At 36.7% G+C, this 22,126-nt stretch overlaps 1 protein-coding gene across 2 annotated transcripts in view; it reads right to left on the bottom strand.

The window, feature by feature from the left end:
• Positions 1-4,935, bottom strand: part of LOC120531655 (hepatocyte nuclear factor 1-beta-like) — a 51,336-nt gene extending 46,401 nt beyond the window's left edge. For both annotated transcript variants that reach the window (XM_039757259.1, XM_039757260.1), the window contains exons 1-2: positions 4,438-4,935; positions 327-526 (exon numbers count right to left, since the gene is read on the bottom strand). In XM_039757259.1, coding sequence (XP_039613193.1) covers positions 327-526; positions 4,438-4,799 — 562 coding nt within the window. In that variant the 5' untranslated portion in view covers positions 4,800-4,935. The remainder of the gene's footprint in view (positions 1-326; positions 527-4,437) is intronic.
• Between the last annotated feature and the right edge of the window lie 17,191 nt (positions 4,936-22,126).

The following is a 22,126-nucleotide window of genomic DNA, read 5'->3' as shown; positions in this document are numbered from 1 at the left end:
TGGATCACTTCGAATGGATTGTGTCATTTTAATTTGTGTTTCTTTGCCCATTTGGTTTATTGGGAAACAGTCATTATTTCGGCTTCCTAGGAATGCTTAGCGGTCACCCTGTTTGCACACCTGCATAACTGGAAGTGGTCACATGCGTACATTACACTTGAGACTAGGAGAACTTTAACAGACAAGACCTAAACATCAGGCAGGTGAAAATTAAACTATATACGTGAAAAGACCTGATGATAAAAAGCAAACGTTTTCTCACACACACTTGGTTATTAAAGACCATTCATACCTCATTTCATAAAGGAAGTGAAACAGGTACTTACGTCTTAAAATCTCGCGCTGCTTCCTCACGTACCAGGTGTACAACGCCGCGCGCTTCTGCGTCTTCATCGGGGTTCCTTTGTTGAGATGCTGTGACAGGTGTGACTGATTGAGCCCGGTTACGTCGACCACCTCACGCTGCGGGATGTTGTGCTGTTGCATGTATCCTTTAATCATGCGGGCCGCACGCCAAGGATCCTCGCTGTAGTACACACAAAGAAAGGCTATACATCAGTGCACGGATTGCTGCTTTTTCTGGACATAACCCTGTTTTTCAAATTTTAGGGACCTTACGCATCACAATATTTGTATTCTGAATATAAACCTGTCCGATGTATTCACCTTGTCTTTTTACATAAAGCTCGTCCACCTACTCAAACGGTCATGTCTTGTCTGGGTAAAGCTCTGTCAACAGGGCGCATGCACAATACACGTACAGGAGGACATTTGCTGACACAGGTCACCTAAAACATGTCCGCTCATTGTTGTTCTGACCCTGTCTTTTTCAGCACAAGGCAATGGAGATGATGTTGGATCGTAGGCAAGGCAGAAACTAAAACTGAACAGAACGCCAATTCCATTGGGTTTTGAATTATAATTTCTACTACTCGGCAGAACTTTTGAGGTAAACCGCGAAAGAAACCCGCGTGCACACGGGAATAAGTGAAAGAAAAAAAAAAGGAAGCAGAATCCGCGATACGCGACGCGAAATACTGCGCCACAGTGCTCCCTGCACCTACTTTTGTAGCAATTATTTATTATTATTATTAAAATAATATTCAGAAATTAAACTAAATTATATGCAGTGCAAGTGCCTTTGATGTAGTATCTTAAGCGAGTGCTGCGGGACTATGTATTAGAAAGATTAGGAAATTAATTCTCCAGAAATTACTTTTATATTTTGTGTTGTTACACATTATATATGTCAATTATACTTTAACAGATTTTATCGATTTTTTTTTTTACTAACGCACTAATTCATAATTCTGGAAAATGTTTGCTGTCATAACTGACCTAATTGTTTTAGTTACAATTTGCCTTCTACGTCGACTGAGTTCTTCTGTCCAGTGTTAGAACTGAACGTTTTTGCTAGAATTTTCACGGTTATCGCATTTAACCTTTTTATTATCCGTTTCAGTTATAAACTGGTTTAGATGTACCTTATATTTTAAGCGTCAGTTTGTTACATAACATTAATTAAAATAATCTCAGTACCAGAGAACAACGCAGTTCAGGAGCTACACATCATTCTATTAACTGGCCGAATTATCGGTAACCAACGTTCATTGGCTTGTTAAAACGGCGGCTCTCACGTTAAACCTTTAATTAACTGGCAAAACACGAACCAAATAATGCTCTAAAGTAACAAAATAAACAAATGTGTATATGTTTAAACAAATAAGAATGCACTTAACATTCGGGACAACAGCAACAACGACGAGTTAATCTGGGAGGAAAAAATCAATTTGAGCATTGAAGAAATTAACTTCAAAACCTAAAGTTTCAGCCATTGGGCCTCCCCGGTCTTTTCCTCGTATCGTAAAGAAAGAAAACAGCATGTTTCTAACTTTTTGTTTGGGATTTAGTTTGAGTGTACACGTAATTTATTTCTGAAGGTGCACGCAACTGAAAATATCGTGTCATATCCATGCACATTGGAATGATTACGGAGAAAAACAGTAAGAGCTTTAAAGACGCGTCTGGCAGTGTGTAGAAAGCGAACGAACACTCTTTTCAAGTACGGCATTGCGCAAAAATGAAGAAGCCTAAATCATTTTCTATCATAATTTATCTTCGAATATTTCTAAAGCAATTTCTTAAATTACTTAACTTGCATTTGTTACATATTTTTCAAAAGAAACTTCAAGTGATCTTTAATAGGTGTTTTAAAATGTTTTAAAATTTACTAACAGAAAAATATTTTCTTTCACGAAATTGTCTTCATTAAATCAAGTGTAACGTTAAAGTAATGACATTGCAATGTTTCATTAATACCTATATTGAAATGAATATCAAAACAGAATAATTTATTAATGCAACAGATAAAAAGCATCAATGAATTATACTTAAATAAAGTGCTCAGCAGTTAGCAGCTGAAAGTCTGCCGGGGGATCTCCTCAGTCCCAACGTCAGATCCGCCGAGGGGCTGCAGGTTGTTTTAATCCTTTCGGTTCAGGCTGATTGCAAACCCAAACAGGGCTGTTTGTTCAGGAGAATGGCAACATTTGAGACTTGAAGCATAGATGTTGGTTTATAACTTTTGACAATGAATAACCAAGCTCTCTATTCACTCTAATCATACGCCATTGTGTAACTTTCTGTTGATGATTTATAGAATTAAATTAATAACAACTTAGCTCCACGTGCTCGAGCTGTCGCTTTCCATCGTGTTTTCCAACCGAATGAAATTCCGCCGTTTCAAACGTCTAAGCTGTCCTGACAGCTGATTTTAACGTTTTCACATTACGTGCAATAAACAGAAAATGACCGCGACAGGGAACTCCGGCATCTGCGTGAACCTAACAACTGTAATCGAGCATCTAAAAATCACACTGCAACAGGAATGCTCAACGCTTTTAACTACCAAGAAGCTGCCTTTATTATAACATTGAATTCCTATTAAGGTGTTTTTGTCTCAATATAAACATAGGCAATGAGAAGTATTAAGGAAGAATGTGCAAGTTTCATAATTGTTTCAGTTTTAAAAGTATCAAATGTCTAAAACATGCTTAAATAGTTCTTAATAATCTAAGAAAAAATACTAATCTTTTTATATTTCGTTGGAAGTGTTTTAGATTTTAATAAGATACAGTGTTTATCCTTAAATCGAACTGAGTTTGAAGCTGAAGATATCGTCGGTTTAAACGGTATGATTTTCGATTGTTCTTTCCAGTGTTAGAATCCAAATTATCCACTTTGACAATAGTTTAAAATTTATTTTTAAATTCTTTTATTACTATTCGTAAAAAACTTCATTTCGTTGTTAGATCTTGTGCTGTTCTTGATGTTTCTGATGGTAACTATATACAGTACTTAAAATTAGTGTGCTTTATTATTATTATTATTATTATTATTGCTGTTGCTGCTGTTCTTGTGGTGTTTAAATGTAAATTAATTTTAAATGTGTATAGTAAAGTATTGTTATATTAATAGCTGTAACGATAACTTAACAGTTATTAAGTGCATCGTTTGTAGATCTTGTCGAACAGTCCTGGATTCAAACAGGCTTCCCTCGGCAAAAAGTGCCATACGTCGGTTAATAATAAATGAACTTTCACTATTTAGTTGATATTTTGCTAGGAAGAGACACAATAATACTTTTGGATAATTAGTAACCAGCACGTGAAAGTAAATCACTGGCGGGTGGCTTTAAAAGTGCAAACCAAACTGTAAATCGCACGAGTTAATTATGATGGGCAACACATTTTCTAATTCGCTTTTATTTTCTCGTAAACAACCCACCGATTTTTTTTTTTCTCTTTTTTTCTTTTTTTTCCGGGGTTCAAATGTAGAAGCAGTAGTATGAGTTAGAGATCAAACAGGTGTAGAGCCCAGTTTAAAATACTGTTTCTTGACAGATGTTATTATTATTGAATATTATATTCATATTATTCCTGCCCTAACTATTCAGTCCATCAAAGCGATGAGTATATTTTACAGTCATTTTAAACTGGGCGATATTTAATAATAAATTGTAAACAGGTGTCGTGCTAATACAAAGGAACTTTGAACATAAAAACGCACTATGAATGCCAACAAGCCTGGCTCACTATTTTGTTTTCATTTCTCACGCTTATTTGTTCATTTACATTGAAAGAAATAGGATAATAAATCATGACTAAATCCGGAAGAGTCAGGGTTTAATAGATCAGTTTACGAAATATAGCGAGTGTTTTTGTGGTTTTTCAGCGTATTCACCTTGACATTATAATTTACAGTGTCGCCTATTTAGTTTGATTTAAACATTTTTTTAAATAATACATTTAATAAATAATATGACATGTTCATATTTAAACATAGCCGTTTCCCTGTACTACTCGTCAAAGTTAAATATTGACGCTTAATCATTGCGAGACTATTTTTTTTTCTTTCCCACGTCTCTACAAGTCTTACTTGAGCATCTTGTCCACTTCGGCTCTCTGCTCCGCGGCTTCTTCTGTATTCAGTGATTGTAACTCCTTGAGAATCGGTGGCGTATCAAAGTCGTCGCCATCCTCTGAGCCTTCGTCCCCGGACTGCTTGCTGTTTTTGCCGTGTCCATTGGTTAACGTGTGAAATACAGGCTTGGCATCCGACTCACCGCTCAGTTTAGGGGACCCCTGTAGATTCTCCATTTTGACCCCAAACGACAGCGGGCTAGGGTCCATATCTTCCAATGCCTGCAGAAGGATGTCTCTGGTAACTCCGGAGTCGAGGAGAGCGCTCAGAAGCTCCTGTTGAAGAGATGTCAACTTGGACACCATCTTTAAAATCATTAATACAAAAAAAAAAAGCTTTTAAAGTTGCCCAAAAAAAAGTGCAAATCAAAATGAGATAATCCCTGTTATTGTTATCCCGTGAGCATCCCAAGACTTCCCTGCCAGAGAAAGACTTCTGTCACATAGGCTCTGTAAACTCTACTTTGCCATCATCTGCCTGCCTGGCCCTATAAAACATTCTAATTTGGGGGACGGTCAGTATATGCAAATAGTGCGCAAGAAACGGCTGTTATTGACTCGACTGGGAAGCAGGTTGGACTCGGCTCTCCGTGTTTACTCTAGGAGGAAAGACACTTTTTTATTGGCTGGTATTATCTGCCAAACTTTTGTTGAACTTTGGACTTATGTTCGTAAAGGCAAGGGGGTGGGGGTAATTCTCGAGCTTTTTAATCATATTGGGAACAACTGAGGTAGAAGTTGTGAAAAATACGAACATCTCATAATCAGGATGTTGAAAGGGAATTATGAATGCCCTTTCGCCGTTTAAAGGCTAACATAGGAAAAGAAATATCGCACTTTTGATTCAGTGTATTCGTTTCAGATGTTAGACATGCAGGTCTGCGAATATGCTTTCATAAAAGCAGATTTTTGTTTATAAAGTTAACGGTGCACTGCCACATTTAGAAAGGTCAGAAAAGAGGAAGAATGTAAGTTTAATAAAGTCATTAAGAATAAACCAGAAGAGTTCTATAGATAGATATGAATAACATAATATGATAGATAGATAGATAGATAGATAGATAGATAGATAGATAGATAGATAGATAGATAGATAGATAGATAGATAGATATGAAAGGCACTATATGAGATAGATAGATAGATAGATAGATAGATAGATAGATAGATAGATAGATAGATAGATAGATAGATAGATGCGTTTCACATGTTGGAATGTACCTTACAGTGCTTTGCATTTTGTTTCATTTTCAAATAAGTCCTGTCGCACTGTATCGCGTTTAACAGGAAACGTTCCGTGTAATAAAAAACTGAATCTAATGGAGCAAATATCATGTGGGTTAGGACTTTTCCATTGATAAACCCACATTATTTTATTCATTTTAATCCTATTTAACGTTGATTGTATTATCCTCTCCCTTTCTAATCATCACACACACTAATGAAACTAAGATTAGACACTTTTTAATCAATTAAACAAAGCAGCTCCACATAGTAGTCACGTTTTAATTGTTTAAGACCACATTTTAATCAATAAAGTATTTAGTTTTTCTAAATCCAGATTGTTACTCGTAATATTATATCCCAGACGTACAAAAACAATAGGTTGTACAGTTAAGAATAAAATTCGACAATATTTAGACGGGCTCCCCTTGAAATGTTTAAAATTAATTTTTATAGGAACAGATCATTGTGGGTAAATGTTACATTTCACTGGTGATTGTCACAGTTTACACTGGTTTGAGTTTGGCAACTGGTAAACGACGTTTCGAAGTACAAGTAGCACAAAACTGTCATCTTAATCTGGATAAACTGTTTGTTTATTTGGGAATAAATAAATAGATAAACAAATAAATAAAAATACGCCGATAGCTTCACCAAATTAGACCAAATATCGACATTAGGATGTGATGATTTCAGTAACAGTAATAACTTTAATAACAGTGATCTGTGGGTAGAAGCATTAAGCTGTGCAAGTGGTATAAAAATGAGCGAACCTTGAATAGTTCTTTAAACTGTGCACCAAAATGAGAAATTATTTTAAAATAAAAAGAAAATCAACAACGTGGAATAGTGTCACTGTTGTAACTCAAGTAAGGCTATATACCATGAAGTAATAATAATAATATTAATAATAATCATTATTATTATTATTAAAACTGAACAACTGACAGTGTCGAATTGGTCAGGGCGATTAAGGCTTTTCAAAGTTGAAAGTTTTTTCCATGTCAAATTCCTAAGACTAATATTTAAACATGATAATAGTAATAGTGTATACTGCTTTAATATTTCAGTGGTTTCTGGCAATACGTCCTATAACAAGTATCTAAATGAATTCAGTAGACACTGAGGCTCATATACAAAATGTTAGAATATCTCAAAATTAATGGATACCTTTATTATGTACAGTATATATCAGCCTGATACATGCATACACATAATCTCTGTTTCTATTTCAGACTGTTGTAAGACTCAAACAATAAAAAAAAAGACAGTGACATGTTCTAATTAAAGGGCTTTCTTCATTTTTTTTTTAGAACCTATTATCACTACAGCCAGGTTCTGTTGTGGATTTCTCTTCAATTTGCTTTCAGCAGATACAAGAAAGTCGATTCAATCAGCATGAGTCACAGCGCTGCAAACTCCTGGCCGCCGTATCGAACAATAAGAGGCGCCAAAAGGGATTAAAAGCGCACGATACGCGGTTGTTTTAAAAGCGTCCACTGTATAAATTGCGTCTGCAGGACTACAAGTCAGTGTAAGCACGGGCTAGCCGATGTACCTGATGGCTCCCTTTTCCAATCTGTGGTGCGTCCCATAGTCTTACACCTGTAAATGAAGAGCTTTGCCCCGATTGAAGGTTTAGATTAGAAGCATCTCTCCTCTGAATAAACAAGTGCGTGGGGGAGAGAAAACAGTTATCTTAAGACTGATACATTCTGTGATCAGAGCAAGTTCAAAAGGTTTGACAACACAATGGTCACTCAATCGGCTGTAAAGGGAAGGTGGTGGTGGTGGGGGAGGTTGTGTGGCATATGAGGGCGGGGTGGGGTGTGGGGGCGTGGCGCTCTTCCCCGATAGTGTAGCTCACTGAAGGTCCCAAATGACATTTGGATTATCCGTCTCTGAAGTCTCACCTTTTTCCCCAATGTACACACTTTATATTCCATACACAACTGAAGAAAACGAGCCAATAAGTGAAAGAACGAATTCTGGCAGTGGATGGATAGAAATTTGGAATTATTGACAAGAGGTGATCAACGCCGGGAATTGGAATATTTCCTCAAATTCCTACATCGTTCTTCTTTAATACAGATAAATGAGCACATTTTAATGTATTTTAAAGGTCGTCTGTTTCTCTTTTAAATATTTGATTTCATATTGCGTGTGCAATAATATTATTAAAGAAACTGAGTTCATTACACTAAAATGGAATATGCTTTTTTAGCATTGTGTAAGAATCGGGAAATGCAACAGAATTAGCCTAAGTTAAGATTTAAGTTAAAAACTGGCCATATGTGCCGAACAGTTCTCAGTCCCCATATAATAAAGGATGGTACATTTTTGTGTTTGTAATAGTTAAGAGTAATTATCAACCGTAACACAGTAAAGAGAAGCATTTGAGCGTTTAGATTAGAAAGGACACGTCGACTGGCAAATATTGTTGTAATATAAGGTGCTCATCTCACGAATTAAAAGTTAATATTTGTAATGCGATGGAGCTGAATTCAGTGCCCCACCGGTCTTACGTCTCAGACATTGCAGCGGCCTGCCTTCGAGTCTCCCGCTCTCTAAAGTCCGACTGAACGGGAGGCTAAACGAAGACGCGTTTGTATGATTTCATTTGTCTGGCGGCAATTCTTGGTCGTCAGTTTTAACGTGTAAAGGACCTTTAGCTCCAAGACACAGGATTACTATTGCATCACATGTTGGGTGCCTAAAATGGTTATACCAAAACACGTCCATGGAGTTTAAATAAAATGCCACGTTCAGCTCAACTTTCACAAAAAAATTCTTTAAAACCGTGTATCTCCTTATATGTGACAGACAATGTTTTATTGAAAGGCACAGATAGAAAGCATTCATAAAGAGAAGACGAAAAAATGTGAGCAACACTTGCGAAAGCACCGAAGCCCTTTTTCAAGCAAAGACTGTGAGTTAGGTTGCTTTCATTGGAAATATTCCTGTATCCATCCATCCATTATCGTTTACTGAACCCACTTAATCAGATTTAGGATCACAGAAAAACGGGATCTGTCCTGGAAGCATATCTGGACTGGGTAAAAAACTGAAAAAAAAATCTTAATTTCAGAATTAAACGCCAATTAAGTTAAACGCTTACAGTGTCTTTCTGATTATCCAAATTTTAACATCAAGTATCCTCTTTGCAGCGGATATATGGTGCTACTGCAAAAAATTCGTCTATGGTTTATAATTTTTTCACCGTCTTTTTCAGCCAACATTAGTTCTCCATTTAAACGATCTATCTATCTATCTATCTATCTATCTATCTATCTATCTATCTATCTATCTATCTATCTATCTATCTATCTATCTATCGAGATGTGAAAATTACATCGACACTCTGGAGGTTTTCAGGTTATCTACTGAAATTCGCCCATCTTTACTTCTTTTCCCAAGTTAGCACCAAGCGGAGCTCCAAATATTCACTCTTAAAAATAAAGCCGACATAGTGCTCTTCAGAGCGATGCTATGCAGGATCAATTTTTGGTTCCCAAAATATCCATCTACTTAAAGGATTTAGAAAGAACTTTTTTGATCGTTGAGTTCCGTAAGAGGTTTGATAAATAACCATAATAGGTAATAAGATTTGTGAAATACCAACGGGTTCCCGCATGATTTTAAAATAACTCGTTGCCGTATTTATTACATTAAGGTCTACCATATTGTCTGCAAGGTTGGAACACCTATGTGGAACCTTTTCAAAACCTAAAGAACAAATTTCATATGCTAGGATTTGTCAAGCAATGGTGCTACAAGAAACCCCACTAGCCAGTTAAGTGCCATTTTGGGAGCTGGGGAATCCTAACTCTGGTCAAGTCCAACACAGTGTAGAGCCACGCGTACACCCACCTTTAGTTGAACATTTCTTTATTATACATTTATTACATTGACATGTTTCTACCGATCACGTAATCTGAATTAAGTCAGAGTAAATGTAAATGAATGAATGGGTGGGCTGATGGATATTTCCAAAGACACCCCCGATAACATGCTAAATTCTAATGATCTTCTGAACCAGAATAAACCGAACTTTCTTTTTAAAAAGCATTAAAACATTTTGGCAGTTTGTTCGATTTTGATTTAAACTGCCATTTTATTCTCTTTTTTCCAAATTCAGTTAAGTCAAATCAGGGCCGCAGGTAACCGGAGCTGATCTCGACAGCACTGGGCGACAGGCAGGAGACGCCATTGGACGGGAAGTCAGACAAGCGCAGCACTGATCATTATTTTGATGTTTTAATGCAGAGTACGGAAGGGGAAAGATAATCGTACCAATACAAATATAAGAGTTTGTCCAATTTAATGTATCACACAGTATATATTGATATGCAAAATGTGTTGAGAATTGTAAAATGAGTCAGTCTGAAGGACTCTCAAAATACACATAATATTACAGTCGTTAGTACTGCAGCCTCACAGCTTGAGGGACTTAGAGGACAGTTCAGTTAGTGGGAATCAGCATGACATGTATTAGCGTGAGTGAGCCTGATGATGGGCTGGTGTCCCGCACACCCCACCAAAAAATAATAGTTGTTAAATGCGAAGTGTCTGCTCTACCAGTAAAAAATAACTGATGTATTAATAGGTGTGTATCATTAATATGTGTAATGTAAATATGTTGCTTTCATATACTGTTTTGAACCGTGCTAGCGTGTTTAGTGTGCTTGTTATAAATAACAGTGAAACCGGATCATATATATACTGTATAGTCTTCCTCATTCTGTAGGTGATCCTTCCCATCATCAGATGCTGCTATCTTTTTTTTTTTTATAGCGTAAACACTAGCCACTTTTCATTACCACTACATCTGTAATTTATTATATCTGTTATAGTTTTTGTTATAGTTGTTTGTTGCTTTGCACAAATAAGTTATATAGTTATAATACAAACTATTAGTTATAGTTATAGTTATTTGATATTTTGTTGAGAGTTATGTTGTTATTCTGTTTATTTAGTTATTCTGTTTGCACTATTATTACTGATCTTTTTAACTCTTTATTACCTTATCTTTATTCCTCTTGTTGCACTGAGCATGTATATGACAAAAAATTTCCCTCGGGATAAATAAAGTTCTTATCTATCTATCTATCTATCTATCTATCTATCTATCTGTCTATCTATCTATCTATCTATATGATATGTGATATATATATATATATATATATAAAATAAAATTATAATAAAATCAAGGGTCAGTCGTGATGGTGACAAGTACTGAACAATAATTTAAATACTGAATATATATATGTTATACAGCATTTTTGTCAACTGTACATTCTACAAAAGTTAGAATTTCCTTATATTAACATGACAATAAACTTGACTTGAATATATGCATGTTCTTGATAAACAAGCCACAGTTTAAAACGGACGGATTCTGCATACGATACACTATAGAAGTCTATCTAACATTATTAATGGTTACAATTCTGATTGTTCGGCAAAAAAGAGCGCAATAGTAGAAGAGCACATCAATCAGTAGGAACTTAAGTTGTCTTCCGATGGTGCAGACTTTCTGCTCTCTCCTTTATAATTAGTTGTGCCTTCATTAAGTTAAAATTGAAATTGCTTGCCGCATCCGTAGACCCTTCTAAATGGATATTTATTTTAAGTTAAGCGTTAGCTTTGTACATTTCTGGTATAAAAATGTGCTGTGGTTTATTATAAACAGAGTGACTCTGAGAAAAATAACTGGCTGGATCTACCTAATAAAATTGTGACACATATTTCCATGTAATTGAAATAAGTAAATCTAACATAAAACAAAGGTGTAGATCTGGTCTTCTTACATCTTGTTCTTACACCATTGAAAAAATAACTTGTTGAATCTACTTCATAAAATGTTATCTGTTTCTTTAAACTGAATGAATTTGCCTTAACCCAAATCAAATTTAGTGATCTGCTATGCATCTTTCTTTGTGCATTAATCAGATCATAAGGTGACAAAAAAAAAAACACTTTTTAAAGCCAGTCTGCATTAGCATATCCGCATAAGCGATGAAATCCATTTAAATTGTTGTCATTGTTTCTATATGTGACACCCAAGAAATATGATTAAGTTCTGCTAGAAAATGATTGGTAAAGCCTTAAAACGCACAATTCAAATAAGTCGTCCATCGCAGGGCACACCACGGCCTATTGGTGAGTGACAGTTAAACCAAAACACAAGCAGTTAGGATGAAAATGCAGAGCTGTCTACTCTGAGAAAGACCCACATCAAGACAGAATCTGTCAATTCCATGGAGACAGTGACCTTGCAATAATGGAAGACCGTAGCATTAATCAGTGAGCTACTGTGTAAAACAAATACTGTATATTCCTAAATATACTAACCACTATGTTGTCACTATTAGGCATCGTAAGATCCCAATAAAAATAATATCTTTAGCTTGGTGCTTATTTTTTGTAAATTTATAGTTTTGGCTGGAAAAAAAAAAACCCTCCACATCTCCACACAAAAAATTCAGAGAGATCTTAACCAGAAAAGCAAAAATGAGTTCAGTCACTTCACCAATTTGAAATCACCCTGGCAAGAATGTAAAATGAAACACTGGCATCAACTTCAAATTTGTGTTCAAATCTGTGCCAGCAATTTGTGTTGCACTCTACAGTGTGTTGTTCAATGACATGGCAGGCAATGTGGCCTTTTGGAAATGGCGATGCACTGTAAACCACAAGCTTGTCAGTTCCATTTCCACCTCTGCCTCACTGTGTGACACTTGGCACCTCACTTAAGCTGCCTTTACTCCAACTTTAATGTATTCAGCTCTCCTTGATAATGTATTGTGTGATCTTGTAAGTCACAATAGATAAGGTTGTCAACTAAATATTTAATAATAGTAAGTATTAACCAGAAATCTCTCACTTTACAAACCCTTTTTGGAGAGTAAGTGCCTTGTGGGGGTGAGCAATATTTGAAATGGCCATTTGTAAATCACAAGTGAGGGAGTATGGCGTGGTAGTGAAACAATCCATTTTTAACACCTTTTGCATTAAATATTACCCCGAGGCACTCTGTATGAGCAGGACCATAAAATATCCAAGAAGTATACTTTACACATTGTAAGCACAGTTAAGTAACCTATCTTTACTTTAGGAGCTTGAACTTACAGCCTTGTGGGTCAAGTTCCATTCCTTCACCAGTGCCACTCTTGAACAGTTTCTATGCAAAAGCCTCTGATATCCAAATAATCTGAAGTATTTTAGTGAATTGTCAATCCTAGTAATAAATTCACACATTTGCACAGATACAGCCCTTGTCTTTGACTCAACGTGTATTTTTTGCTTTTTTACTTTGGATTGTGGCCAAAGAAAACTTCATGCTAGGGTAAAGTCTGAAAGAAAAAAAATACTATTTTTAGCGATTTTCTTTTTTTTATAAAAAGCAGCCCATTTGAAGATGTTAAACATTATTAATTTCTTAACTACACAAAAGGCTGAGCATGGAAATGTTCATACATTTCAAGGAATAAACAATTTATTCTGAGTTACTTTTTACAGCACTCTAGCGAGTGACTACAGACACATACTCTTCATAAACGTGTGTTTGGATCAAACATTTCCTACAAGGAGCTCACACTCAATAAAACACTTGGGATTTATTACTAAAACAAGTCTGCATTGTTGAGTGATTGAATTATTATCAATGTGAACTTGTTTTCAAAAATAATCACATTGCTATATCTATCCGAGTTGGCCTTATTTTGGATTATGTTAATACTTTCAGGTATGAGGTGGCACATTTGCTAGTGTTGCAGTCTCTCAGTGACCCAGTGGTCTGCATTCAGTTTAAAGTCTCATCTTGTTTTTCTAGTTTTCTTTAGGTTATTTACATCTCAAATAATTACACATCAGGTTTTCTGACAACCCAAAACTGGACTGATGTAAGGGCTTGAGTGTGGCATTCGACGAATTGGCCTTCCATTGATGACTGCTTTGTGCTTTGAAGCCTAAAGCTGCCAGGATGTTAGGCTCTACTGCTCCCTGCCACCCATTAATGGAAGAAAAATAAATGGATATAATTACAGTATATAAGCATTACATATTCTTAATTGTTTTTTGTTTTATTTAACAAAGAGGTTTTTACACTTCTAGCACAACATTTTCAAAACCACGTAATCCAAAAAGGTGTTAAATTCGGTGAAATGACTGTAAATAATTTTCATTTTTCCGATGATACGCCATCATTGGCTGAAAATGAAGAGGATTTAAAACATTTGATAAGAAAGCTTAAAGAGTGGAGCCTCAAAATGAGCTGAATGTGAAGGAAGATCCTGGCAATCTGGAGATATCTATAATTTCGTCTCTGATGGAGAAGAACTTCAAGCTATTGATAGTTTTAAACTGCCTGGATCAACCAAACTCAAGTCAAGTCAAATTTATTTATAAAAGCACTGGGGGGCTGTGCCCCCTGCTTGCTACACTTGAAGAGGGGGCTGAATGCACCACAAGGAGATGCGCTTGCTCCTCTGAAGCCCCTCTTAAATGGTGATACGATGGGAAACAAATAACAGTTTTTTTTTAACTCCTCTTTGCCCGATCAGCTGCTGGCTTCCTGCTTCTGCAGATCTGCATCTCGTGTGGCGCTTCAGATGTTTAAAAGCCTGTACAGCAGCTGTCCTTTTGTCTCACTGCCTTATCTCTCTTCTCCCCCAGACATCCTCAAACACTATTCGATCTCTTTTCACTGTTCCGTTATTTCCCCCCCGAGTAATATTTTCTGTTAGTTTGCGCTAATGTGATCTTTACTATCATGGTTTTGAGTCTTTTGAGTTTTCCTGCTTCCATTATCTCTAACCTTCTCTGCATGTTTATCGCGCCAACATTTTTGAATTCTTCACAATGTTCTACTTTGTCTTTTTCCAGCCCCAGGCTTTCTTTATTGCATTCTTTTCTCTCCAACACTTTTGGGTCTCTTTTCCAAGGGCTGCTCTTTCTTCTTCCCATAGTTATTGACGTGTCATCTAGAACATATAACATTTTTAAGAGCTGAGAGCACAGGAAGTGTGTCTGCCAAAAGCATTCCAACAACTGAGCGGTTAGACGACCGTGGACTTGTTTGAAAATGGATGTAAGTGGAGCGTGACTTGCAAAAGTCACCTTCTGACGGAACTTGCTTCCAAAGGTTGGAAGTATGACATGACTTGACCGTCTCACGGGACGTGAAAGTGTCTCTCTGTCTGTCTTCAAAAGATCACGTCTTGTCGCCGGAAAAAAAGTCTCGTCTCGTCCCAAGATTTTTTTTCATAATAAAGAGACATTTCAAAACAACAAAAGTTGTACCAAAGTGCTGTACAAAAGACTAATGTAAAGCAAACGATTATGTAAAACAGTTTGTTAATGACTATTTCATTTCCATCCTCTCCCTCCCGATGGATGAACTTACCACACAGTGTAAGGCGGATGAAAAAAAAATGTTAAAAACCTGGAAAGAAGGTGAAGATCTGATGTGAAATGGCACAGTGTTCCAAAGCCTAGAAGCAACAACTGAAAAAAGTCCTGTCACCCCTAGCCGTGATCTCACAATTGCAAGGAGTAGTTGAGCAGATGACCTCAAAGCCCTCATTCTTGAGAGGAGATGAAGGAGCTTGCAGATATATATTTGGGGTGAAACCATGCAAGGTCTTAAAAACAAACAATAACATTTTAAAATCAATCTGAAATCTCACTGGTAGCCAGTGGAGAGAGACCAGTACAGGTGAAATATGCTCTCTTTTCCTAGTGCTGGTTAGAAATCTAGCTGCTGCAGTTTGAGCCAGTTGAAGGCGCAACAGGGCTGATTTGAGCAATCCCACATATAGGGAATTGAAATAATCTAAAAACATGAATCACTACAGTATTTGAAAAAATCTTTCTGTGAAAGAAAGGATTTTAATTTGGAGATTTGCCTCAGTTTGGTAAAAGCTGGACTTTACCATCCTGGAAATTTGTTTGCTAAAATTTGGTGACGACTCAAAGATGCTACCCAGCTTCCTGATATCATTATGAATTTTTGCTGTAGGCTTAGTGCCAGTTTTATTAAGAAAAGAAGTAGGGCCAAAGATAATGACCTTTGTTTTATTTTCATTCAGCTGGAGGAAATTTTGCACCATATAAAGTTTAATATTGTCAATAAACTCTATCATCTTTTGCACAGATGAAGCAATGTCAGATAAAGTTGGGCATTATCACCATAACAATGGTAATCAACACCATTTATTAGAAATATGGACCCCAAAGGGAGCAGATATAAGGCAAATAATAAGGAGACCAGAATAGAGCTTTGAGGTACACTTTGTATGAGCAGAGCATGGCTTAGAAAAATCATCACCTGTGTTAATCAACATAGATCTGCCTTTTAAGTAACCATTAATAATGAAGTGGCCAGCAGCAAAAAAATATAATAAAATTTTTAAAAAAATCACACTTGACAAGACATGTATGAAAGGTTCAGGCCATTTTTTATAAGAGTAGAGATGTGTCCTTGCACACAGAAGTGTAACTCATTCAAGCAATGGTAATTTAAGTTACATCATGTAGATGTGAGAGTCGGACAGTGTGACACTAGGACAGGAGAAGAACTGATGCTTTTGGCAAAGAGTGTTACACATACCATGGATTGCACAAAGAACAAACCAGTCGTTTTTAGTGGAGATCTAACCAAAGACGTGCTTGGAAACTCAAATGGCCAGACTTTGGGCATATCATGCAAACAGAAAGCTTTCTAGAAAATGATATTGTGCTTGGGAAGGTTGAAGGTCAGCGGAAAAGAAGAAGACCAATATTGGTATGGATTGATACAATAACAGAAGATCTGGAAATTATATTATCCATTGGCAGCTGTTTGACAGAAGACCAAACATTGATCAGAAAAGCTGTCCAACAGGTCATTATGAGCCAACATCAATTTGATGGCACTTATTTTTTTTTTTTATTGATTTATTTTATTTAGTTCAAATTCTGATTTGGGCATTGACTTTGAAGAGTCTGCATGTAAGCCTCAGATCCTGATACTCAAGTATCCTTTGAACATCCCATCACTAACAAACATGTTAGTTTGACTGGAGATTCTAAATGGGCCCATTGTGGGTAAATAAGAGAGAGTGCCCTCTGATGGAGTGGCCTGTTTAGGAATTTTCTCTATTATGTGTCCAACATCCCTGAAATTGGACAGATCATGAGTGCACCTCTTAAGTCAGGAGTTGAATGTGTCAGAAACTATAAATGCTGCACTCATCTTTGGGGAGGTGGGACTGTACTCACAAATCTCAACCCATTTCCAACCATTAATTCCTATTAAATTGCAGTTCCGAGTTGTGGGGCCTGGAGATAACATCTTGCAGGATCAGGAGCAAAGTAGGAGTCAACACTGGAGAGAGTGCCATTTGAGGTAACAGTGATGTCTTTATGATAAAGACTGCATAGATTTTATTGTTGCTGAGGAGATTTGTACTTGTGAGAGACATTAAATTACTAAACAATTCATAAGTGTTCACTGTGAAGAGTCTTATCTGTCACAGTCCTTACTTCTACCAATTGCTCCTCGGTTTATTTTTTATTTTTTGAAAATGGAGGCATCAGTTCTCTTTTCTGTTTCACTTCCTCCCTTCTGGTTCCACTCAGTATGAAGTTCTGCATATGCACCAATATGATTGCCCACATCATATTTTAAATACGGAAGATAAGCCTCAGTAGGTCTGAAGCCATACTTTGATTACTTCATGGAAGTGTGGAACTGGGAGAAACCAACCAGGCCATTGTTTTGGCCTTAACTTGCTCTGTTACTTGCTCATACCTACAATTTAATTACATAAAAGTCACTGAAAAAAATAGCTTGCTGCCATTGTAGCATTCCATTGACTTTGATTTATTTGCATATCGTCATTCTTTTATCCTTTCATTTCTTAGAGTGACTTGATTAAAAATGTTACTATCAATCTGTCTATGTGGATAACAGGAGGCTCACTCACTCATGCCTAATAAGCCTCCCTTCCTACCTTTTCTTTCCTCCCAATAATTCACCGTGGCTCTTCCTCTTTCTCCTTTCAATTCTTCCTTAATAATTATCTTTATTTTGTTATTTTTTTGTCTCTTTACAGTTCTCTTTTTTTTGCTCCCTTGTTTTTCTTTCTCTTTCTCCATCTTTTTTTTGCAGAGATGACTCAGCGTTGTTTTCTCATCTCTGGCCGAATTGGCTCATTAATCTCAGACTTGCGTCCAGCAACAGGACGTGCCCAATCAGGACATTTGGTAGGGTCCTGGGGTTGGCGCTTTCCCAGAAGCTCAGAATAAGGAAAGGTTTTGTGATTACTGCAAGGCCGTGGCACCCAGTCAGAGAGATAGACGTGTCTCCTTTATCTTCCTTTATCATCACTTGTTGCAACTAAATACACTCCCTTTTTACTAAAGGACACATTTACACTAACCTTCTCATAGTACCTTTGAGGGCTATGTTATGACCAGCCTCATGAGCATATTAACAATGAATTATAGATCATTAACACCATGTTATTTTACTGCAGCTACCTTCACACTACTACATTTTCATAAAAAGTTGCATTTTTAAGTGAACAAAATCTCTGTCCATATGATCATATTCACATTGTTCATGAAAGTATGTCCATTCTTACTAAAATGACCTAAAACACACACGACGTAGACTTCCACCTACACTCGGCATGTGCGCGTCAGCAGAAAAAACTGGGTTTGCTCATTTTTATTTGTGTCAAAGAAAAAGGTTACATATGTTACATTCAGATAAGTCGTTCTACTTTTTTAACACTAATATTCAGGTTATATTGGTATACAACACTAATGTGGATGTAGCCTTTCAGCATTCAGCATCATTTACCTTGGAATCTATTCAGCTTGTCATGAATTGTCATTATTAGAGTATGACTAACAACTGACAACAGACAAAGGGACATTAATAGAAAAATGAGCAAAGAAAAAAATGCACTTAAGGAAATGGCAAAAAAAAATTGGAATTTTTTTTAATAAATGCAAATCTCTCATTGCTGTATATTCTGAATGCTGAATAATAAGGAAAAACACCACAGCAAATTAAACAGTAAGATCAGTTAGAGATAAAATGACTCACTGATTGTAAAACTGATTGGTCTCAAGGAGTAAACTTGACAACCACTGCTGCAAAGGAGATGAACGTTTACAGCCTGCTCTGTTACAGAACAGCCAAAAGAATGGAGAGGATTTCTCCATGCGGACGGAAGGAGTGGTTGATTCTTTATAAAGATGATGGCCAGCAACATGGTGACCAGTAACTAGAGGTAGTTTGGAAAGTGGAAAACACAGAAAACAAGTATGCACTGAGAAAATAAGAGAACTCAGATTCCATATTAAATGTAAGATGCTGGGTATGAGGAGTCTGCATGGAGACATAGTTGACTATTACAGTAATGGTGTCCATACATGTATGGGGATTGTTGACATCATAAAAATAAAAGTCAGTGTTAATAAGTAGTTTAGTTTATTTAGGGGTCTACAGATTTTGAAGTCAGTATTAAGGAAGTCTTTTGCTCTTTTAAATACTATTATGAATCTGTGTGATGAGAATGGCGGGCATCTTGAAAAGGAATAACCACATTTAGGAAAATATGTCGGTCATGAAATGATGGAAAAGACAATCCATGTGTCATACATTTTAGAAGTCCTTTTTATCTGCAGGCAACACTGGTTCATTTTCCAGAACTCCTTGACATATTATATATAAGTGTCTACATTGTGGAAGTGTGTGTGTCTGTCCGGCCCGGAAGTGAGAGGTGGAGTTGGGGTAAGGGCTCCACCTCTGAGGACACACAAGTGAGGCCATCATGACGGCAAAGCGAAACATCAGAAGGAAGAGTAAAACGGTATCCCTTTTAGTTTTGCTCCCGCTGCTAATACACAAGCGAGGTGAGCACACCAGCAAAAGGAAACCTCCGAAGAAAGAGTCACTCGCTTGGCCATTAATGCACAAGCGATGTGAGCACATCAGCAAAATGCATCCTCCTAGGAGAGAGATGCCCAGAGCATTTCCTTTCAATTACCTGACATTTCTACATTTCAATTTTTTTTTCTGATGATTTTAATAGTTTTTAGGACCCCGTGCTGGCTTACATAGCTAGTATGAAATAATATACTCAGTAATATTTATGTAAAATGTATGGAAATGTCAGTTCTTACAAGCAAGGTTTTACGTTGCAGCTCTACTGTTGTAACAAATGTATGGATGATGCTCTACCTCAGGAAACTCCGATAGCGAGAAACGAACTTACAATACAATACAATACAATTATTTTTTTGTAAAGCCCAAAATCACACAAGAAGTGCTGCAATGAGCTTTAACAGACCCTGCCTCTTGACAGCTCCCGAGCCTTGACTCTCTTTACATTCTCATCTCAACTTTTCTCTACCAAATCTAAGCGATGTCAGAAATGAGCATGGGGAAAGTTCTCATCAAGATATAAAGGTGATGGAAAACTGATATCGGGAAAAATTCACTCCAAGCATGATGGGTGACTACTTTTGGTTCTTGCAAAGAGAGATGAATGTGCAGTACAAGTGCCTCCAACATTTTTGGTGCACGCTGACCTCTCTTTCATATTCACGTAAATTGACATAAATATGCTTTAAAGTGTCTGTGGTATCGTCCTCTGGTTTGTTTTCAGAATAAACACATCAAAACAAGCCCAAACTCCAGATATCGTGTTGATATATTATATTGATACTCAAAAGTGTCAAAACGTCAATGATGTGTATTTCAAAAACCTGATGTGCTAGCTTAATTCCGATTTCATATATGAAATCTGTGTAAAAAACTTAATAAAGAGCTACTCTGAAGTTCCCAGAAGCAAACAAAAAATATTTTTTGTAGACCAGCGTAACCTGCTGCCTGATGGAGGTGGTGCTGTAAGAACGCTTTACAGGTATGCCAAGTTCAACCACCATTTTGGCCCTTTTTACATTTTTTTCTCCCATTCAATCATGCCAAGGAAAAAATGCAACATCAGACAGAGGAGTCTTTCTTCCTTATTCCTTGTCACTGCATTATAGGAATTGCAGTTTCTGGTGAGCACTCATTTGTCGTCACCATTCAAATACACACACAAGCCCACCACTACAACTTAACACAAAATGAAGCCTGTTTTATGTGGTTGGGGTGAGTCCCAGACAGATCTGAACGAGTCGCTGGGGATATCAGACTACACGACCGGAAATCACGGAAACGCAGTGCCGAATGCCCCCATCTCCAAGATTATTTAAATAAAGTCTGCAGCCCAAAATCGGCAGAAAAGTTGCGTAATGTGACATGGCCCTTATTTACTCCAGTGGGTACAACCACTACTTTATAGATCCAGTAAAATAAAAAACACATGAACAATAATAATTCAAAAACAATAAAAGTAAAACAGAAAGAAAATATGCCAGTAAACAAACCATGGCTGTTAACATAACAGTGCAAATATTGTTACCCAATTCTAACGACCTTGTAGCTGCGTTTGTCCCAAATTACCAAAGTTCTGTAGCTTTTAGCTTGCTTCATAGGACAGTTCAGGTAATAGTATGACACATTTTCAAATAATTCCACAATCCAAATATCTTAGTTTTAAAAGTTTTAGTACAATTCAAAGCACACAATTCACACCAAAATACAGAACAAAATTGATATTACAAAGAAAAGAAACATTCAGTATAAGGCTTACTTATCTTGTTTCATTTCTCTGTAAGTTTGGTCATACAGTCATTATACGTGTAGAATGGTCAGCACAGTCAGAAAACTGTATGCCAATTGTCTGTTTGTAAACTAATCCAACAGTTCATGCTAGTAGTGACTCTATTTCCTAACTAACTTAATTAATACTTAACTTAAAATATAGCAAACAAAGTTCTATTTCATGCTTACTTACAGGGGGTAAAAGACTATACCATAATTGAAGTAACAATGAGAAACTGATATTTTGCTGAAATATTCAGACACTTATGTGACTTAAACAAATAAACATTGGCTCTTGCCGGTACACTTTTAATTGCTCTTTCATCATTGATATTCACATTATTTTTTCCGATATCATCCACTACTGAGAGGCAGGCCTGTTAGAATTGCTGTCTCGCCGTTCCAGGAGACTTGGTTCAAATACGAGTCCTGTTATTGTCTTTGTAGAGTCTGCACAGTTTCCTCATGTCTGTGTGTGGCTTTGGCCAACTTAATGTCTGCAGTTCGGCCGTCTTTGAATGACTGATGGTGAGTGGGAACACATCTCGTGATGGACTGGACTCCTGCCTTGCGCTTGACCCACCTCAGATAGGCTCTGGCTCCCTGAAACAGTGAAATGTGCAATATGCATAGATGAAGGTCTATGGTGTTAAATCAACATTAAAACTGCAAGTGAAAGTTTTATGTAATTCTTTGCATTTTTGACTTCTG

Source organism: Polypterus senegalus, chromosome 6, assembly GCF_016835505.1.
Source record: "Polypterus senegalus isolate Bchr_013 chromosome 6, ASM1683550v1, whole genome shotgun sequence".
In the NCBI taxonomy this organism is placed as follows: domain Eukaryota; kingdom Metazoa; phylum Chordata; class Cladistia; order Polypteriformes; family Polypteridae; genus Polypterus; species Polypterus senegalus.
This window is presented reverse-complemented; position numbering and strand designations above follow the sequence as displayed.